Raw genomic sequence first — 21,900 nt, 5'->3', positions numbered from 1 at the left:
AGTAATTTTCAGAATTTTTAGTCACTCTTTTCAACTGGCAAATAATAAGAAAGAAGTTGTCATTAAAGACTCAAAATGGAATTTGCAAAAGAAGTGCCTTATACATTTATAAGGACATAAAAAGATACATCAAGTGGTGCATTCACCTTCTACCTAACAAAGTAATCTACCTATCTTCTTGGTAGTAATCTTCTAAAAATCTAGGTAGTAATCTTCAAAGTAAAAAAAAATCTAACAAAGTAAAAAAACAAAAAACAAATGTAAATTTACCAGCAGTTCCTCTTCAACCATTTGAAGATTCCACTTTTCATAGGTGTACTTGATTGTCATTATCATGGCTTCCAATGTTCTAATCCTGGATTGGAGATTTATTTCCCTATTCCTTCCAATTTTTTTTCAACTCCAAAGAACACCCTGCACCTTGGCTATTCTACTTTTTACATTTTCACCATGTCCACCACCTTTACTAATAATACTAGTCAGATAAGTGAAGCTATCCACTTGATTGATTTTACTTAATACCACCTCTACACACTCATTTATTTGCAGTCAAAGTGGCCTGGTCTTCTCAACATTAATTTTCAGTCATTAATTCAGTTGGTTCTGATCAAGCATATACTACCACTATGTTACCTTGCAATTTTTAGTCATATACTGAGCAATTAAAGTTATAATATTAATACATTTCCAACCCAAGCAAGATTTAACAAGACTTTTGCTTCTCTGTCATGACCCTTACCCCTGCCTATGTACCAGTTGTTCCTATCAAATGAGTAAATTCCAAATCATCTCAATTCAAGTTCTTTTATTCAATAAATATAAAAAACGCACTCATTTATTTGCAGTCAAAGTGACCTGATCTTCTCAACATTAATTTTCAGTCATTAATTCAGTTGGTTCTGATCAAGCATATGCTACCACTAGAAAACCTTGCATTTTTGAGTGATAAACTGAGCAATTAAAGTTCTAATATTAATATATTTCCAACCCAAGCAAGATTTATCTATACTTTTGGTTCTTTGTCATGACCCTTACCCCTGCCTGTGTACTAATTGTTCCTGTCAAATAAATAAATTCCAAATCATCTCAATTCAAGCTCTTCATTTTCTTTTATTCAGTAAATATAAAAAACAGTAAACTCCCCCCCCCCCAAAACAAAATCCCAAAGGGTCCAGAGGCCCAATTTCTTCTCCCTCTGAGAGATATCTGGCAAAATGTCAATATGATAGTTTTTGCTTCAGTGTTGTAACATTTCATGAAGAAATTTTTCATATTATCTTAATTATCAGAATTGTTACTGTATCTAGAAAAGTAATGGGGCCCACCAGTGCAGATCAGAGTCTATACTTTTTCCTCAAGTCTACACAAAGTGATTAAGCCAGATTAGAACTAGACAGTTAGAAGGCCCAAGGACCTCCTGTTAAATGGAGGCTTCCTGCAATCCTGGGCACATCTTGATCACTGCATGGTTTTGTGCACTTGGTAATGCTTGCCTGTCAGCAAAAATCAGCATCCTGCATTAGGAATCTCCAGCTTTTACTCTTTATGTGTTCATGGCTTCTAATATTATACTGCAGTAGGGATTATAGTAGGCATTATAAAGAACATAGCTGAAAAGGGGAATTTTAGTCCCAAAAAAACCCACTAAAACAAACATAACCCAGAATGATTATAAATAATAATTATTAAACAGTATGTGGTAATGCATTGTAAGTAAGGAGTGAATCAGGACAGTAGCAACTAAAACTCTAAAAAAAAGGAATTTTGATAGCAATAAATTTAAAAAATTGATTTTGTATGCTGATTCCAAATATATAAAACTCAACAAGTTTAAAGCTACCCATCAAAAGCTACAAGTGTGAGAAAATTTGCCTGATTTTCGAAGAAGGGATGAAAGCACCCTACAAAATTCAAGTAACCTTAATTAAAATCATACAAATAGATTCAGCATATCAGAGAACCTTATGGTAGATGTTTCAAGCTCATATACAAACAAGTGAGGAATTTTGCTTCTTTTTTTTCAAGGAGCAAAATTATGGATGTGTGTCTTTTTTTCTTGTTTTTTTTCCAGGCGTGTTTGTATCAAACCAATAGTCCTAGGAGATTGGAAGGGAGTGCATTTGAATTGAGATTAAAAGGGCACTGGTTTAGCTGTTTGTCCACTCAGAAGGAAACCCTGTAAAATACCAAAAATTGCTTCTAAAAGTTCAAAAACACTCACTCATGTCACTGTTAAAAACAATCACTTTGCCCCCCTCCCCCAATGGTCAAATACATAGCCCAAACTATATTTTTTGTATGAATTTTCCCATTGCTTGTTTGCCAAGTTTTCAAGTTTTCCTGTCCATTTTCCTTGCTGGTAAATTAATTTAAATAAAAGATCCACCTATGAAAAATGTATGGAGAATATAGAATTTGGGCTATATATTTGACCAGTAGAAAGCATTAAAATTTCACCTGCCCTTTTAGGTTACCTATGAAAAATGTATGGAGAATATAGAATTTGGGCTATATATTTGACCAGTAGAAAGCATTAAAATTTCACCTGCCCTTTTAGGTTACCGAAAAGACTGCGCCATGTAAATTGGTTTTCCTGCTATTTTGCAGCATCAAACTACAATTTTGCCCCAAAGACAAGGCACAGGCTATTCAACCCCACTCGGCACCAAGACGCTGCTGAACCAGGTTTTGACAAAGTAATCTGTCTTCTTTTTTCAGTCAAATGTGTTGAAGCCATGACTGGTCACAGTTGTAGCCATATTTCTGGAAACTGCCCAGTGGTTCAATGTCCTCCTTCATGGTGTTCTGCATGACTTAATCTGGCCTCTTTTTTTTACTATAAGAGGGAGGCACTGCAGTAAGGACCAAGTATGTTAGGGTTTCCTCTGGGTGTTGTAATATATGACCGAGCCACTTGAGGTGTCTTTTCTTGATTATGCTAGACATTTTAAGTATTTGTTCACATGTCTTCATGATCTTGTGGTTGCTGATTTGTCTTGTAGCCATATGGAACATATGCATGCTGAGTAAATTTGGAGTTTTGCTTTGAGCCCAGTCTCTTGACCACAAGGGTTTGTGCAGTTGCCAAAAGGCACACCAGGGTTTGCTGATCTGACCTTGAACCTCATTTGATGCTCTACCCTTAGCACCCATAAGTAATTCCAGATATTTCATTCTCAGTTGATAGGTATTTAGTTTTCAGGATGCTGATTGCGAGACCTGCTGTAGCCTATCTGTGGTAGCTGTCACTCTTTTTGTTATTTCTTCCATTTTCAGTGCTGAGTTGGATAGGAGAGTACCATCATCAGCAGATTTGAAGTTAGCAAATCTTATTTTGGCTCAAAATGTCATACCATCTTCTTTGTTAGAAGCTTTCTTCATAAGCTTTTACCAGTTAAGCATTCAAGCATTACTTGCTAGAGGATATGCCATAGTATAGAGTCAAATGGAGCGATGAAGTTGAGAAAAATGGCAATAGCCTCTTGTCTGGGAATGTCCATGAATACAAGATAAATGGTCAATATAGACATCTATCTTAAAACTTGATTTAACTATGTCGATCCACTTGTTTTTTTTTTTATATGAAATTCTGTTTAATAATGTATAATTCCACATCAGCTATTATCAAGGAGGGGTGGTTGTTCATTGTGTAGGTTAAGGGGGGGGTTTCAAGATGCCTAAAAGATGCATTTCAGTGCATAAATTGTAACCTTCAACAACATTTTTATCTAGGTAAAAAGTTACAGAGGTTTCCAACCTTATGAACAACAATATCCTTCTCTGTCCACCCAAAATGATGTAGCAAAAATATCGTTAAGAATTCAACAAAACTGGTGTTCATCAGAAACTTTCACTAAACATTTAAGTTTTGTCCAAAATTTTAATTACAATTCAAAATTTTAATTCTAAAGCAGAAAAACTGAACAAGTTGGACGCTACCAATCAACCTACAAATATTGATATATACAATTTAACAGTAAGAAACAGGGGTTTTATGGGGCCAATAGCCTGCACCATATTCTGGTTTTTCACTCATACATACATAACATACCAAATATACAAATAACTGGCAGAATGACAAGCTCATTTAAAACAGGTAAATAAATAAATGCATAGTCAATCAAAAGGAAAGACATGACAAAGAAGAATAAATAGAAATAAAAGAAAAACAATGGACTTAAGGTTAATTACTCGCTATTTCATAGCAGAAACCTCACCTGACGATCCATAAAACACATTCTCAACCAGCAATGGGACAAAAAAAAGGGAAATCAAGACCCAAAAGAAACACCAAATAAAAAAAAGAAGAAAATAATAAATAACTATCCAAAAAGGACGATTTTTTCAAAATTTGAAGCAATAAATCCATGCAGTAGCCATACTGTTTCTTAGTGACAAATGGAACCTCTATGAAACTATCATTGGCTGACGTAGTTTGCGAGTTAAGTATGAAGATGGCACAGCAACTGGGAACAATCAAAATTAGGTTGATTTTTCAAGTTCGCTATATTTCGCATTGGGACCCAACCATTCAATAAGCACACAAAATAATGGGGCATCCATTTTATCAGTAGGCCTCTATATATAGCCTAGGGCTATATCTGGCTCCATTAGAGGAAGGGTGACACAATTGCAACAGCAGTAATTGTTATATTTAAAAGGATGTTTATTCTATAAGTAACCTTAAACAACATTTTTATCTAGGACACTCAAATCATCTACATAATCTTTATCTAGAAGGTCTGTTTCTATCTGATTTCTGTTCTATAAGTTACCTTAACCAGCGTTTTAATTAGGACACTCAAATCATCTGCTGAATTTGAATCTATAAAAGTTGTATTGGTAGTTGAATATTCAATAGCTTTAAAGTATTCCATTTGATACCTTGTTCTTCCATAGTCAATGCTGTGTTCCTGTGCCCAAAATTGATCACATAATCTGGGCAAATAGGGATAACACACAACTCTGCATAAATCCTGATTCTATACTAAAAGAACTACTAACCTTTCTTCCTACTTTAACTGCAACAATACTATTCTCATACATAGAAATTGTCACCTTAACATACCATATAAGGATGAAGTTTATCATTGAAGCTTTCATTTGAGTTCAGTCAAATGCCTCTTTGTTATCTATAAAACTCAGAAATTAAAGGATCCAATAATTGAGACACTTCTCAATTATCATTGTCAAATGTTGTCAAAAGTTGTCAAATGTTGTCAAAAGTTGTCAAATGTTGTGGCTAAATCCTCTCCCCTTCCTAAAACTTCACCACTCTTCTTTTAATAATAAATGTCATTATGCTATGTCATTTCGTTCCTATCAATAGCAAACTAATGCCACTATGATTACTTTACTCACTATTTTTGTAGAGTTTATTATCATTATTTTTCATTATTAGTATTGTCAATATTTTTCATTATCATTATTAATAATTATCATTATTTTTGTAGAGTTTCAATTTAGGGTTTCATGAAAACTTTAGGTTGACTTACTTCCCTTTTATCAAAAATTACATTCATAATATCATTTGTAATTTTTGATAACTTATGTCTTCCTCCACGATCAACACATAGGATCTATTCAAAAGCTCTTTTTCAGCTTCAGAAATATTTTTTAATTTCTCTGAGGCTACTTTTCTATTTCCAATAATCCCAAAAACTGTGGACTTACTTTGCATATACCCTTTTTCCTTCTATTATGTTATCTTTTTTTTCTACAACTAGCCATATAGATCTGTCTATTAGATATAAATACAAGACAAATATGCAACTGAATTTAATTGTTCTCCAGATGGTTGCAATGGTTGGTGACGCAGTTGGAAAGTGAACAACTGGTAAAGCTGTCCAATACCTACTAAGTAAACTACGGCACTGTCTTCTGCTTGATTCAAGAAGTGATTGGACTGTTTTAAGACAAGTGGCGCCACTGCTCAGGGGCAGTAGATAGAATTATCTACTCCCCTTATAGAATTAATATATAAGTACATTTGAATTGAGATTAAAAGGGCACTGGTTTAGCTGTTTGTCCACTCAGAAGGAAACACTCTAAAATACCAAAAACTGCTTCTAAAAGTTCAAAAACACTCACTCATGTCACTGTTAAAAACAATCACTTTGCCCCCCTTCCCTAATGGTCAAATACATAGCCCAAACTATATTTTTTTTATGAATTTTTCCATTGCTTGTTTGCCAAGTTTTCAAGTTTTCCTGTCCATTTTCCTTGTTTGCTGGTAAATTAATTTAAATAAAAGATCCACGTATGAAAAATGTATGGAGAATATAGAATTTTGGCTATATATTTGACCAGTAGGAAGCATTAAAATTTCAACTGCCCTTTTAAGTGACCAAAAAGACTGCGCCATGTAGATTGGTTTTCCTGCTATTTTGCAGCATCAAACTACAATTTTGCCCCAAAGACAAGGCACAGGCTATTTAACCCCACTCGGCACCAAGACGCTACTGGACTAGGTTTTGACAAAGTAATCTGTCTTCTTTTTTCAGTCAAATGTGTTGAAGCCATGACTGGTCACAGTTGTAGCCATATTTCTGGAAACTGCCCAGTGGTTCAATGCCCTCCTTCATGGTGTTCTGCATGACTTAATCTGGCCTCCTGTTTTTTTTTCTATAGGAGGGATGCACTGCAGTAAGGACCAAGTATGTTAGGGTTTCCTCTGGGTGTTGTAATATATGACCGAGCCACTTGAGGTGTCTTTTCTTGATTATGCTAGACATTTTAAGTATTTGTTCACATGTCTTCATGATCTTGTGGTTGCTGATTTGTCTTGTAGCCATATGGAACATATGCATGCTGAGTAAATTTGGAGTTTTGCTTTGAGCCCAGTTTCTTGTGCAGTTGCCCAAAGGCACACCAGGGTTTGCTGATCTGACCTTGAACCTCATTTGATGCTCTACCCTTAGCACCCATAAGTAATTCCAGATATTTCATTCTCAGTTGATAGGTATTTAGTTTTCAGGATGCTGATTGCGAGACCTGCTGTAGCCTATCTGTGGTAGCTGTCACTCTTTTTGTTATTTCTTCCATTTTCAGTGCTGAGTTGGATAGGAGAGTACCATCATCAGCAGATTTGAAGTTAGCAAAGCTTATTTTGGCTCAAAATGTCATACCATCTTCTTTGTTAAAAGCTTCCTTCATAAGCTTTTACCAGTTACTTGGATATTATTCTTTATAACTTCGTAAGAAGCTTTGAACAGACCAACCAGTTTAGTTGGGACACCATCTTCAAGCATTACTTGCTAGAGGATATGCCATAGTATAGAGTCAAATGGAGTAATGAAGTTGAGAAAAATGGCAATAGCCTCTTGTCTTGGAATGTCCATGAATACAAGATAAATGGTCAATATAGACATCTATCTTAAAACTTGATTTAACTATGTCAATTCACTTGTTTTTTTTTATATGAAATTCTGTTTAATCATGTATAATTCCACATCAGCTATTATCAAGGAGGGGTGGTTGGTCATTGTGTAGGTTAAGGGGGGGGTTGCAAGATGCCTAAAAGATGCATTTCAGTGCATAAATTGTCTAACTCTCCATAAGCCCTGTGATAAATATAGGAAGGGGTATGGTGGGGAGGTACAAATTAATTTTGTCTACCTTCATATAGAATAAGCCTGAATAAGGATGCTGCAGAGTGATAACACCCTTCTTATTGCAGAAAAATGTTTCTGACATATATTTTAAAGCTTCATTTAACTAAATTGAGTTGCTTCATATTTTTTAAAAGTATATACAGTGATGTATAAGGACACATTAGTTATTATGCAGGAGGGGTCGTCGATTATTTTTTAGGTGAAGGGGGGCTCCTCAAATAGTGAATTTTAATGCCCAAACATTATAACTCTCATAAATCCGTTAGATTAATATATAATGAGTTTTGGGGAAGGGATGAGGGAATGGAAATCGATATCTAATCCTTCTTGATTCCTGGGAATATTTTATGTCTGTGCCCTTTATTATTGTTTTTTTTTTTGGTGGGGTGGGGGTAATAGTGCCCTCCAATTGCAACAATCTTTTCCTATGTAGCATGAAATGTTACATTCACATTCCTACCAGCACAGAAGTGGCAAAGATAAGGAGGGGCATCATAAGCCTTGCCTGGAAATTTCTTGGGGGGGGTTGGCAAGTGCTGTCAGGAGCTTTGATTTCATGGTTGTAAATCTTTTGCCCTGTTTGTATACAATGTTTCAGTGTATCTAAAAATATGTACAGTATGTACTTAAACATAATTTCGTTGCTGGTGGTAGACTAGACTTGATTTTGACAAATAAAGCTTCTACCACAATCCCCACTGCCTGGGATCATTGGCAAAATCATACCATTATACTGTCTTCTGGCAGGCAAAAAGTGCGTCCTAATTGCGTCCTAGTTGTAGTGAAACTTGTCACTAATACAAATATCTGGTCCTTTGGATGATGGATATCAGTATGATTTCTCAACATGAACAAGCCCTGGCCAAAAAACAAACAAAAACAAACAAATCTCTAAACTTGATCTTGTACAAAAAGTATGAGAAGTTTTTCCCCAAATAGAGTGTTTACAAGCCCTCATTTGATCGCCCATGGATCACAACTCAAAATTAAGGCTCTTTTAATTTAATTGTTCTCCAGATGGTTGCAATGGTTGGTGACTCAGGTGGAAAGTGAACAACTGGTAAAGCTGTCCAATACCTAGCCTACTAAGTAAAATACGACACTGTCTTCTACTTGATTCAAGAAGTGATTGGACTGTTATAAGACAAGTGGCGCCACTGCTCAGGGGGAGTAGATAGAATTATCCAATAATATAGAAGCAATGGCTTGATGTGTCCTTGATACATTGTGTAACAAGTCCCAACATATCTTTGCTCAGTAGAGCCTAGAGCTTAGCAATTTATTGAGTGTGGGTGTCTGTTGGGGCAGACTGTTAACTGCTCAAAACGAATGAAAAACTAGGATACGGTAATGCATTTGTATGAAGTTTTGATTTAAAAGTGGGAAATCTGTATTAGAGACTTAAGAACTCTTAAAAACAGCTTTTGGAAATAAATGTTTGACCAGATCCAACACGTTTATCTGGTCTAACAGACTCAAAGACTGCTGCAAGTTGATTTAGGATGACCACTGGTCTGGAACCATTTAATCAATCCAAAATGGACCTAGATTTCTTCATTAGAGTAATATCAGGTGGTGAATCTTGCATAAAACCTAGAAATAAAGGCCTGATCTTCTCAGTAGGATAGTAAACTCTTCAGCATTTGTGCAACATTTTTTTTTTGTCAGACAAGACCTGCACTTTGGAAAGTGTAAATTGTCTTTATCTACTGTGACAACAGATCTGTGCATTCCTGATCCAGGAGTTTTTGGCCAAATTCAAAATTCTTTAATGGTATTTCAGCAGCTCTCCTATTCTCCTGATTTGGCATCTGATACTTCTACCTTTTTCCTAAGTTAAAATTATTACTGACAGCCAATATGTTCAACACAGTTGTGAGCTTCCATCATTTCACCAAAACCTGCGAATTCCATCAAAATCTTTTATCAAAGTATTAACATGGGTTAGCTCCCTGTTCCTCCGCCAAAATCGTTTTTTTAAAGTTTTCTGTAAGATGATCCACATAAGTAATGATAGTCACCTTTTAGTTCATTAGTTAAACAAAACTTTTTCCACAAAATAAGTTTTTCAAAGAAAAGTAATGAACTCCATTAAACAAAAAATGAGCAAAAATAAAATCAAATAATCTACCAAGCTCGAAACTACCACAAATCAGCATCGATAAATAAATTAAACCCAAAACGAACAGAAATTACAATAAATAACCCCTATGCCTTCCCAAGGCCAGAACAAAATTTGCACTTTACTGAAAAAAATATAAATGTTTTTACTTTTATAACTTTAATAAATCAAATAATTTTAACATTAGATTACTAAATATCAGTATATGTATATTAAACTGATAGTGCACATTCATTTGTATTTTTTCAGGAAAGTGCAAATTTTGTTCTGGCCTTGGAAAGGTAGAGGGGCTTTGAGCCCTACTCATGTTAAATTCTGCTCGTTTTGAGTTTGACTCGGTTATTTATTGTAATTTCTGTTCGTTTTGTGTTTCATTTATTTATCGATGCTGATTTGTGGTAGTTTCGAGCTTGGTAGATTATTTGATTTGCTCATTTTTTGTTTAATAGAGTTGTTTACTTTTCTTTGAAAAACTTATTGTGTGGAAAAAATTTTTTTTAAATTAATTTATGTTCGTTTTATATTGACATAGTCTTTTCAGGGAAAAAGAAAATAACACTTTAAATCTTTTCGTTTTTTAAGACTTTATAGTTTGACCTGCTATTTGTATGCTGGAGAAAAATTTTCAGCAATTTTTAACAACATACACCAATTTAAAAATATGGACACAAATAGTACTGTTTAACTTAGTTTCATACCCCCTCTAGTTGACCTGAAATGGAAAACTTGATACCATTCGCAAAAAAATATGTTTACTTTCTTCGATAGCTTGGATACACTTACGCTAATTTGATTTGGTTACATTTTAAGAGCAGAAGTAGCCTCGAAAGTTTGAATATAATACCCTCAGTCGTTCTTGGGATACTGCTGAGATGCCTTATTGGGAATTAGGATTATCACTGTGCATTTTGAATTAATCTTAAGGCAACATTTAGTTTTAAACATAATGGGCAAATGGGAGGGTGGGAGTTGAAGGGAAATTCGTTGCCATCCAATGACTTTCGACTATTTAAAAGGGCATTAACCCTTTCTATTTTCAATCGAATGAGCCCCTTTCGAAGTTTCCATGACAACTCCTTCGATACGAAGTGCCCTGGTCTACAACAACAACAACAACAAATATTACTAATCACTTTTGATTATTAAAAAGGGCACTAGCCTTTGAATTTCCAATCGAATTAGCCTTTTTTGAAGTTTCTACGACAACGCCTTCTATAAAAACCTTGTATGCGCCCAGGGAATAACTTAAAACCCTTGCCCTGAGAGTTTGGGGGGGGAGTGTCCTTCTCAAAAACATATTTTCTATCTGGAAATCAACTAGCCTACGCTAAACAAAATGACTATCTCAAAATTTTGTTTGGATGTGTTTAGGTGAATGATGGACGTGGGGGGGGGGCTAGATACCCTCCAATCAGTTTCTACTATCAAAAAGGGCACTAGCCCTTTGAATTTCCAATCAAATGAGCCCCTTTTGAAGTTTCTATGACAACGCCTTCTATAAAAACCTTATTTACCCCAGGACATAACTTAAAACCCTTGCCCTGAGGTTGTTGGGGAGTGTCCTCCTAAAAACATATTTCTATGTGGAAATCAACTACGCTGAACAAAATGGCTATATCAAAATTTTGATTGGATGTGTTTGGGGAAATGATGGGCGTGAGGGAGGGGCTAGTTCCCCTCCAATCCCTTTTGACTATTAAGAAGGGAAATAGCCCTTTGAATTTCCAATCGAATGAGCCAGTTTTGAAGTTTCTACGACAACGCCTTCCTATAATTATTTATATGCCCCCAGGGCATAACTTAAAACCCTTGCTCTGAGGGTTGTTGGGGAGTGTCCTCTTTAAAAACATATTTTCTTTCTGGAAATCAACTACGCCCAACAAAATGGCTATCTAAAAATTTTGATGGAATGTGTTTGGGGGGCGGATGGGTATGGGGAGGGGCTTGGTGCCCTCTAATTACTTTCGACTATGAAAAAGGGCAATAGCCCTTTGAATATCCCATCGAATGAGCATGTTTTCAAGTTTCTATGACAATGCCTTCTATAAAAAACCTTATTTGACCCCAGGGCGTAACTTAAAACCTTTGCCCTGAGGGTTACGGGGGAGTGTCCTCCTCAAAATATATTTTCTATCTGGAAATCAACTACACTGAACAAAATGGCTATCTCACAATTTTGATCGGATGTGTTTGGGGAAATGATGGGCTTGGGGGGGGGGGCTTGTTGCCCTCCAATCACTTTCGACTATGAAAAAGGGCAAACGCCCTTTGAATTTTCAATCGAATGAGCCTGTTTTGAAGTTTCTACGATAACGTCTTCCATAAAAACCTTATATGCCCTCAGGGCATAACTTAAAACCCTTGCCCAGAGGGTTTTGAGGGAGTGTCCTCCTCAAAAAGATATTTTCTATCTGGAAATCAGCTACTCTAACAAAATTCCTATCTCAAAATTTTGATTGGATGTGTTTGGGGGAATGATGGGCGTGGGGGGGGGGGCTAGTTGCTGTCCAATCACTTTCGACTATCAAAAAGGGCCCAAGCCCTTTGAATTTCCAATCGAATGAGCCTTTTTTGAAGTTTCTACGGCAACGCCTTCTATAAAAGCTTTATATGCCCCCAGGGCATAACTTAAAACCCTTGCCGTGAGGGTTGTGGGGGAGTGTCCTTCTCAAAACCTATTTTCTATCTGGAAATCAACTACGTTGAACAAATGGTCATCTCACAATTTTGATTGGATGTGTTTGGGGGAAAGATAGGCGTAGGGGGGGGGGGCTAGTTGCCCTCCTATCCCTTTGGACTATTAAAAAGGGCACTAGCCTTTTGAATTTCCAATCGAATGAGCCTTTTTTGAAGTTTCTACGACAAAGCCTTCTATTAAAACCTTATATGCTCCAGGGCATAAGATAAGATAAGATTTATTCCTGAAAAATCGCTATCACAAGCCCAAAAGGGCCGAATTCGCACTTTAGCTTCAAATACAGTGAAAAAAGAACAACAAAAACAAACAATCAAACAACAACAGAAAATCATAAAAGGTCAATGTCAAATACGTAAAAACATTAAAAAAAACAAAGTAAACTCATAAAATTAGAAGGCCAATGTCAAGTCAGCAAAAATGCCCCCCCCCCCAAAAAAAAAACAACTCGTAAAATTAACAAGGGGATAAAGTACATTTAAAACAAAAACATAAGTTAGTTGGTGACTAACAAACATAAATAAAAAACCTCCAAATTTGCAAAACGGGCATTAAAATTAATAACTATGAGGTAAAGAGTGAGTGGGGGGGGGGGGCAGCGGAGATTCAGTGGTTGAAAATGTCAACTATGTAAGGGATAAAAGTTCTTCTAAATCTTTCAGTGTAAACTCTTATTGAGGCGAGAAGGGGGATTTTTGTTGACACAGAACGCGGGAGGCGGGGTCGAAGGGGTGAATATTGACCAGGGAAAAGGGGTGTTGTTCGAGGGTTATGAAGGGCATTGTTAGCAAACGCAAGGTAATTTTTGCTCTCCTATCCTTATGGGTGACAAGATTAGCTCTCCTAAGAAGGGAAATATAAGGTTCTTTACCCTCATTGACGATAATTTGTTTATTAACAAAGCCTCTCAATAGCTTTAATCATACTTTTTCTGTTACTGAGTTCTCTTATCGCCGAATTTCTAATGATGGCCTTTACACATTTGGATCTTGGATTACCAATGAAAACTGGCTGGCCCTCAAAGGAAAAAATGACATTAGTTTTAAAGTCTCCGAATTCCAAAATCTGATTAAAACAAAATACATAAATTCCTTCCCTGTGAAAAAAGTAAAAACATGTTCTAATGACAAACCATACATTACTACCCAATTGAAAAAAACTAATTAGAATTAAATTGAATCTACTAAAGAGTTGTAAAACATCCGAAGCTAACTCACTGGTTAAACATATAAAAAAAGAAATACGTAAATCTGCTTCTTCATATTACAAATGCAAAGTCCAGGATTTATTTTCTACAAAGCCAAAACAATGGTATAATAGAATAAAGAAAATTTGTGGGAAAACACAAAATAATATAGATTTCCATTTCCAAGAAGACCCTTCAGTTACAGCCAATGATCTGAACAGGTTTCTTTCTTCCATAGTTCAGAACCTCCCTCCCCTTTCTTTTGACACTCCTTATGATTTGTGCTCTCGGATGTGGAGGCAAAAATTACGAACAATAAAAAGTGTAGTATATGTCCATTAGACATCCTAATTGTGCTACTTAAAGCCTTTGCTAACAACCACTTAGAACCTGTGTCCTTAGTATTGAGTGAAGAATACTCTGCTGGTAAATTTCCAAATTGTGGGAAATTAGGTTTTATAAATCCCGTAAAAAAGAAAGGTAATAATCAAGATTTTGATAGTGTCCGTCCCATTACTCTTACTCCGGTTTTTCGAAGTTATATGAAAGCTTTTTAGCTGAGTGGTTGAAAGTAAAAATAACCCCAAATGTTGGAACCAACGACAATTCGGAAACCTACGCTCTATATCTACTACCCATTATCTTGTTCACCTTATGGACACAATATGTAACACACTCGAAAAACCCAATACCTGGCTCAATGTTATCGCTGTTGACTTGCAAAAAGCTTTTGATTTGATCAACCACAATATACTATTAGAAAAACTATCTAATGACTTTCAAGTTGACCCTTATTTAATTAGAATAATTGCGTCTTTCCTCTCTAACAGAACGCAAGTCGTGAAATAACTGAATGTATATTCTGATCCCCTCCCAATTTATAATGGTGTGCCCCAAGGAACCCTCTTAGGTCCAATTTTATTTCTTACAATGATAAACAACCTTGGTGTTTATTTCCCGTATAGATGGAAATTCGTTGATGATCTAACTGTCTTAGAGACATGTTCCATAAAGCAACCCAATGTACATCTTGGAATCGATATCAGCCGAAGCTCTTACTGATGATATTAATTGTGGGAGGCAGTGGGGAGTGGGAGGAACGTGGATCTGGGAGAGGAGAGGCATCTTTTTCGGGATGAAGGCTGGGATTCGTTTGAGAAGCAGGATTAAAAGGCGGGGCTGGACCAGGCTTGAGAGAAAAGGAGGACAGCGGACAAATTATGGGGATATTATTAAGTAGGGACTTGGGGGACATAAGTTAGAACTAAAACACTGGTTTACACTAGAGTCTCGTAATTCGATGCTTCCATAACTCGAATGGATGGAAGTAGGGTCTTTTTTGTGGTGATAGAATACGGTGGGGGTATTAAATTCCCCAGAATGAGCTGGTGATGGTGCTTCAATGGACACTGGTGTGTTACATGACAGGCTCAGTGACTCTCGTTTTTTGACAGAGTTTTCTTGGCACTGTTGGATGGGGGAGAATTTGTTTTCGTTCAGCTGAACTGCTTGCAGTATCTCACTGACCTTTGATGCACTAGCCTTTTGAATTTCCAATCAAATGAGCCTGTTTTAAAGTTTCTACGACAACGCCTTCAATAAAAACCTTATATGCCCCCAGGGCATAACTTAAAACCCTTGCCCCGAGGGTTTAGGGGGAGTGTCCTCCTCAAAAAATTATTTTCTATATGAAAATCAACTACGTTGAACAAAATGGTTATCTCACAATTGTTATTGGATGTGTTTGGGGTAATGATGGGCGTGGGGGGGGGGGGCTAGTTTCCCTCCAATCAATTTCGACTATTAAAAAGGGCACTAGCCCTTTGAATTTCCAATAGGATGAGTCTGTTTTGAAGTTTCTGCCACAATGCCTTCTATAAAAACCTTGTATGCCCCCAGGGCATAACTTAAAACCCTTGCCCTGAGGGTTGTGGGGGAGTATCCTCCTCAAAAACACATTTTCTCTCTGGAAATCAACTACGCTGAACAAAATGGCTACCTCAAATTTTCGATTTGATATGTTTGGGGGAATGATTGGCGTGAGGGGGGGGGCTAGTTGCCCTCCAATCACTTTCGACTATTAAAAAGGGCACTAGAACTCTCGATTTCTAATTGAATGAATCCCTTCTGAAGTCTCTACGACGACCCCTTCTATATAAAGTGCCCAGCTTTAAAGAAAAAAACAAAAAAAAACTGTACATTGTCAACATTGAACTTTTTTGCCCCCAGGGCACAACTTAAAACCCTTTCCTGGAGGGTTGTGGGGGAGTATCCTCCTCAAAGAGATGTTTTCTATCTGGAAGTCAACTGCGCTGAACAAAACGGCTATCTCAAAACTTTGAGGGGAGGTGTTGTGGGGAATGATGGGCATGGGGGGAGGGGGCTAGTTGCCCTCCAATCAATTTCGACTATTCAAAAGGGCACTAGCCACTCCAATTTCCAATCCAATGAGCCCTTTTCGAAGTTTCTACGACAGCTCCGTAGATACGAAGTGCCCAGGTATGGAGAAAAAAAAACAAACAAAAAACAACACATTGTGCCCACATCGTTCTTTACTTGGGAAGCGCGCTAGCGCTGCCTATGATATAATTCACTAGCACCAGTAATAGGGCTGTAAGCTATAAGATATTTACATTTGCTGTATTTCCCAAGCATTTTCATTTGAAGCCCAGTAAAAGATTTAAAAATGTTTTGCAAACCGTCTTATGAAAAACGAAACACGTATTTACTACACGTACTTATTTAGGAAAAATTCAGGTATTGTGTTTGCTTGATTCACTCACAACACTTTCAAAACAGTCTTATAAGAAAAATGAGTATTTAAAAAAATAACAATTACATGCAATTTAAACTTTTAGTCAAGTAAAACTTGTTATCTCCATTGTTTTTCCCACTGTAGCAAGGTCTTGTAATAAAAGTAGATGCTGCTCAGGAAGTGGCTTTCATTGCAGACATTATTTACGCTGGGAGATGGAGAAGAAGTCCTCAGGGAGAGTCCGAACACCTAGCAACATTAGCTGCACAACATGCAGGTACAGGGTTGAAAACTATATGAAGCAGTACAAATATACATGGCCATAATTCCTACTGTCAATGTAAAAAACAAATCTGTAAAAAAGTGTTGTTTTTTTTTGCAGATTTTTCATGACAAAAGAAAATTTTTCTGAGGCGTCCTGCTGGGCTGCATTAGCGCCTTTTATGCACCCATTACTCTACTCCTATTCTCATAAGATTCACCAGTTAGAAAATTCCTATTTAAAACTATTCTCTCTTACACTAAGCTAAAAGTATTTTCACTAGTTTTTCTACCTCATTTTGCAATTTTTCTGCTCAAGAGATGTCTTCCCAGTTTGATAACTGTTCCTAATTTTATTCCATTATTCCATGTATATTATCAAATCCCAGATTTTAAAATTGTAAATCCTTCTGTTCTTGAAATACTACTCTCAAATTTGCATCCTGAAGCCTACCTAGTAAATAGTAAAGCTACCTAGTAAATATTTACTGTTCCTAGTAAATAGTTACTGTAAGTTTCAGCTTTAAATATAGTCTTCATTTTTCTAGATGGTGATATTTACCTTATCACCAATAACAGCAGTCCTATAGGCTATACCCTAGTGTCCTGTATCAGTCATGCCACTTTTTGATTTACTATAAAGTAGTCAGCAAGGTTTGCTAGCTTCTTATTCGTTGATAGATTCACTACGTAATCATATGAACTATCCTTCATATCTGAATAAATAAATTCTATATTGCCTAATTTTGTGTTTGATAACTGTGGGACTTTAGTTTTTGAACTCCTACAAGTCTAGTTGAAATTTTTTTAAATGGGCCTGCAAAATATACATTGAAATAGTGGTTAGAACATGTTCCATGTTCTAATTTTCATATTATCTAAATCATTGATATGTCTGGGGCTTCAAGAAAAGCAAAAGGTCGATCAGTACAGACCAGAGATAGATAACCTCTAAAGTCTGCACAAAGCACTTAACCTGACTTATATCCAGACAGTAAATATACCCTAGGATCTGACAGTTTGATGGAGACTGTGCAAGAGAAAGGTTGAGATGGCTTGGACACGCCTTGCAGATGAAGGATGACAGATTGCCAAAGAACAACGTTTTTGGTTAACTGTCTAGAGTCAAACAAAAATCAGGTCGTCACAGAATTGGGTAGACGAGGGTTGTAAAGAAAGATTTTAGGGAAATTGGAACTTCTTTGGAGGGTGTAAAAAGAGAGGCTTTAAATAGGGTGGAACAGAGGAAAAGCGTGCGTAGCTGTGTTGGCCTCAGTTAGTTTGGTGCTGCAGTGAGTCGTTAGTTTTAGTAGTTGTAGTAGTAGCAGCAGTAGTTTATATTCTCTTGCTGAGTGGATAAGCATGTACTCTAATAAACAAGCCACGACTAGTAGAAAAGTTTTCCTAGGATAGGGGCTTGATAATGCAAAAATTTTCTATTTTTATCCCATGATTTTTTAATGTTTTTAGGGAGATGGTCCTTTGGACGATTTTGAAGGAAAGAGAGATTTCCTTCTCTTTGTGTGTAGGTATGTGTTTTTTATCATTTGCATCAAAGAAGATGTAAAACAAGAATGATCAAATAAACAAAACAGAGGAAATCTAGAAAATGCTGTGTGCATATTTACTATCTCAAATGTCAGTATAAGGCACTGTTATACTATCTAATACCAAAAAAAAAATTATCAGCTTAGTATAATTTTTGGTAGATCGCTCTAATTGAAGCATCCAACAAAGAAAGGCACCTAAATTTGAGTTAATTAAACCCAAAATATACATGCAAGTAAAGAAACTTTTTGTATTTTTAGATGCTTTAAGCCAATAAAGATGTCTTGTAGAGAGAAACAAGAAGCGTCACCAGACCTATCGCTGGATTTCAAGCCATGTACAAGCATTCTTACATCAACCCAAAAGCCAGATGCCGTTGCCCCTCTGGTTTCACCAGGATTGGTAAATTCAACAAATAGTAATCCACTTTCCATTCTCCAGGAGAAAAGTCTTGATCAGAGCACAGAATATGGAACCTTAAGGACACCGTATGATCATAAAACATCTTCTCGGGACGGAAGCCCCGTTCAAAGGTTCATTGAAATTGCTGATACAGTTGATACTCTCAAATCTGCTCACGACTTAAGTGAAAGTATGGGTCCTTTGTTGTTAGATAGTTTTCATATACCAAGATTAGGTACCCCTTCAAATACTACCCTTTCTTGTCCAAATCTTACTTCAAGTTCCAAACGGAGGAGGCTGGATTTTAGAGAGGATCCTGGTGAACTAGGTCTGGACATAAGAAAAAGATTTGAGGAAGTTCTTGATGAAAATCTGAAGCTCAAAAGAAAGATTTCCCTTCTAATGGAACAGTACCCTAATGATGTTGATGAAAATGATTTTAATGTGGCTGATCTAATTAAAGTAAAAGATGACAATAAGAAACTTGATGATGAGCTGTCTAACCTCAAGTCTGAAGTGAAAATGCTTAAAGAATACATTGAAGAGCTAAAAATTTCTCATAAAAAGGAAATAATGGGGACTGATGATAAATACGAAACTGCTTTGAAAAATAAGGATACCTTCTACGAAAGAAAGCTGCACGCTGTTAATAGTGAGTGGGAAGTTAAGTTTGATAATGAGCTTCAAGAAATCAGAAGAAAAGATGCAATGGAATTTGAGCGATTGAGAATGAAATGGGAAGATGATCAACAATGTGAATTGAAACAGTTACAGTCTCTTCATGAAGAAGAACTAAAATCTTTAATTGAAAAACAGGATAAACACAATATTAATGTTTGTACTTTTATACAGAATCTACTGTCTGAAGTTTTTGAAGTGGAATATCAGTCAGACAAAACAAATGATGCTTTGTATCAGCTTCGTCATATATTAGTGTCCCATAAGAATGAATACGAGACTTATATAGAGAAATCAAAGAGAGTTGAGGAAGAGCTTAGGAGTGAAATACAAAAACATATAGTTAAGGAACTTGAATATGAAGAAAAGCAGCAAGCTTTAATCGGTGAATTTGAAAGTCGTGTGAGATTAGAGCTTGATAAGCTGCAGTCAGACTTTTCAAAATTGCAAGAAGATTATGCTGTTGAAACTTGTGTGAAATTTGAACTATTGAATGAGAAACAGAAACTCGAAAAAGAGCTCCATGATCAAGAGATTAAGCACCAGTTAGATATCACTCAACTTCGTCAAGAGTTGGAGCAGATCGCTTCTCGTTCGTTAAATCTTCACAGATCTGATCCTAGTTGTGAAAATGAAATATTGACGCAGAAACTATCTGAGAATGTAACTACAATTGCTGAATATGAAGCTATGATTCCTAAACTTAAATGTGACTTTGACCAGCAAATTATTGACCTCGAAACTAAGCATATTGAAAGCCTCCAATCAGTAAGGGGTGACTTTGAATCAAAGTTGTTTCAAGTTGAATCTGCTTCCAGACAAATTGAGGAAGATCACAAGAAGCTGATTGACAGCATCTCAGAAGAAAAGAAGAGGATAGAAAAGGAAGCAGTAGAAAGCTACAGTGAACAAATAGCTAACTTGGCAGCTAAACATACATTGGAAAAGGCAAGCTTTTTATTTTTATCTCTGTAGACTGTTTTTGTATTTTCGGTATAAAGTTTGTGCATAATAGTATATAAATTTCTATTTTATTAAAAAAAAACTTTGCGCAGTGTTAACGACAAACATTTTATCTATCATGCTAAAAAACTATCATAAATAATAAAAAAAAGTGTGAAAAGTTAAAAAAATATTTTGCATATAAGGCAAATTACATAGTATCTAAAAGGTTTGTTTGGATTTTTAATAATTTCTTTTCATCTTTTATATCTGGTAGTGATGGGATGGTGCCAAAAAATTTCAGGATATCTTTCTGATTCCACCTCACAGTTTGGGTTTTGAAACAATTTGTGACTCTATCTAAAATAAATCTAATATTCTTGTATCATCCAAATATTTTTCTATACTTAGCTGGAGACTGAAGGATATGATAACCCCTCTAATAAAAATGAATTTACGGTAATTAATGATAACAATTCAATAAAAGTAGAAGATATGGAGGTTAAAAAGAAGACAGGAGAAAATACAAATTGACAGCAACTTTTTTTTTGTCTGGTCTTTCTTGTCTGTCTAGTCTGTCTGGTCTGGTCCAGTCTGGTCTGTCTGTTTTTTTTTGGTCTGTTTTGTCTGTTTTGTCTGTCTGGTCTGTATGGTCTGTTCTCTCTGTATGGCCTGTCCCACTCTTTACGCTATACGCTAAAGTTTGAATCTTTCTCACAACTCTGCTTTATAAAACAATAAAATACTTTAACGTAAAGAGCGGGGCGTTGAGTAGGGAACAGCCCCTTTCATATAGGAGAGGCAACCCATCTCATACACGTAATATTTTATGTTCCTGTCAAGTTTTAATGTTGCTTTTCACTTTGGGTTGAAAAAACTTGTTTTTATTTAATTACTGATCGTTTTTTAAATAATGTACGGAAATTCCGATCCCCCTTCATGGAAAATTCCCTTCCCCCAGATTTGCGGAACTAATTTTGTAAAGCAAAGTAACAAAACGGCCAAAGAGGTCAAAACTATTTTTATGAAAATGAAAGTCACGAGTCGAGCAATTCTCAAATCACTGAAATGAATGTAAGAAAATTCTTTAAAAGATATACGTAATGATATAATAATAATTAATATTATTATAAATAATTAATAATAAATAATTAATAATAATTTATGTTCGTTTTAAATTTTAATGTGGTTCCTTACATCCAGTTGGAAAAAACTTGTTTTTTTTTATTTAATAACAACCACAAGCCAAAGACATAGAATATCTTTGGTTTATTATCACATGCGAGTCATAGTCATGAAGCTTCTTAAGGTAAAATTAAATGCTAAGATTGACCTGAAAATAACACAAATAAATTATTACTTATTTAAGAAAATTCGAACTTTTGCGTAAAGAGTGAGGTATTGACGACGGGGTAAAATTCCTCATATAGGTAAAATGCGGGGTTCACCCCCTCGTCAATACTTGGCTCTTTAAGCTAAAGTTCAAATTTTGTTCCAATTCTTTACGAAGGACCCCTGAATCACAAAGGTCGTTTAATTAGAATAAATAGCTCTTTTGAAATTATTAAAAATACTTTAGCATAAATAGCGAAGTATTGAGGAGGGGACGAACCCCCTAATATACGTAATAATTTCTGATCGTTTTCTGTTTAGTTTCCCCTTACTTTCAGTTGAAAAAACTTGTTTTTTATTTGATTT

The 21,900-nt window shown here is 35.8% G+C and overlaps 1 protein-coding gene across 5 annotated transcripts in view; it reads left to right on the top strand.

The window, feature by feature from the left end:
- LOC148956003 (uncharacterized) overlaps nt 1-21,900 on the top strand; it is a 166,747-nt gene that overhangs the window by 3,616 nt on the left and 141,231 nt on the right. For all 5 annotated transcript variants that reach the window (XM_089088828.1, XM_089088975.1, XM_089088900.1 and 2 more), the window contains exon 2: nt 18,441-20,208. In XM_089088828.1, the coding sequence (XP_088944954.1) occupies nt 18,460-20,208 (1,749 nt within the window). In that variant the 5' untranslated portion in view covers nt 18,441-18,459. The remainder of the gene's footprint in view (nt 1-18,440; nt 20,209-21,900) is intronic.

Source organism: Artemia sp. Qi Xiang Cuo, chromosome 1 (assembly GCF_049724085.1).
Source record: "Artemia sp. Qi Xiang Cuo chromosome 1, ASM4972408v1, whole genome shotgun sequence".
Lineage (NCBI taxonomy): Eukaryota > Metazoa > Arthropoda > Branchiopoda > Anostraca > Artemiidae > Artemia > Artemia sp. Qi Xiang Cuo.
Note: the sequence above shows the minus strand (reverse complement) of the source record. Positions and strands in the feature narration are given on the sequence as shown.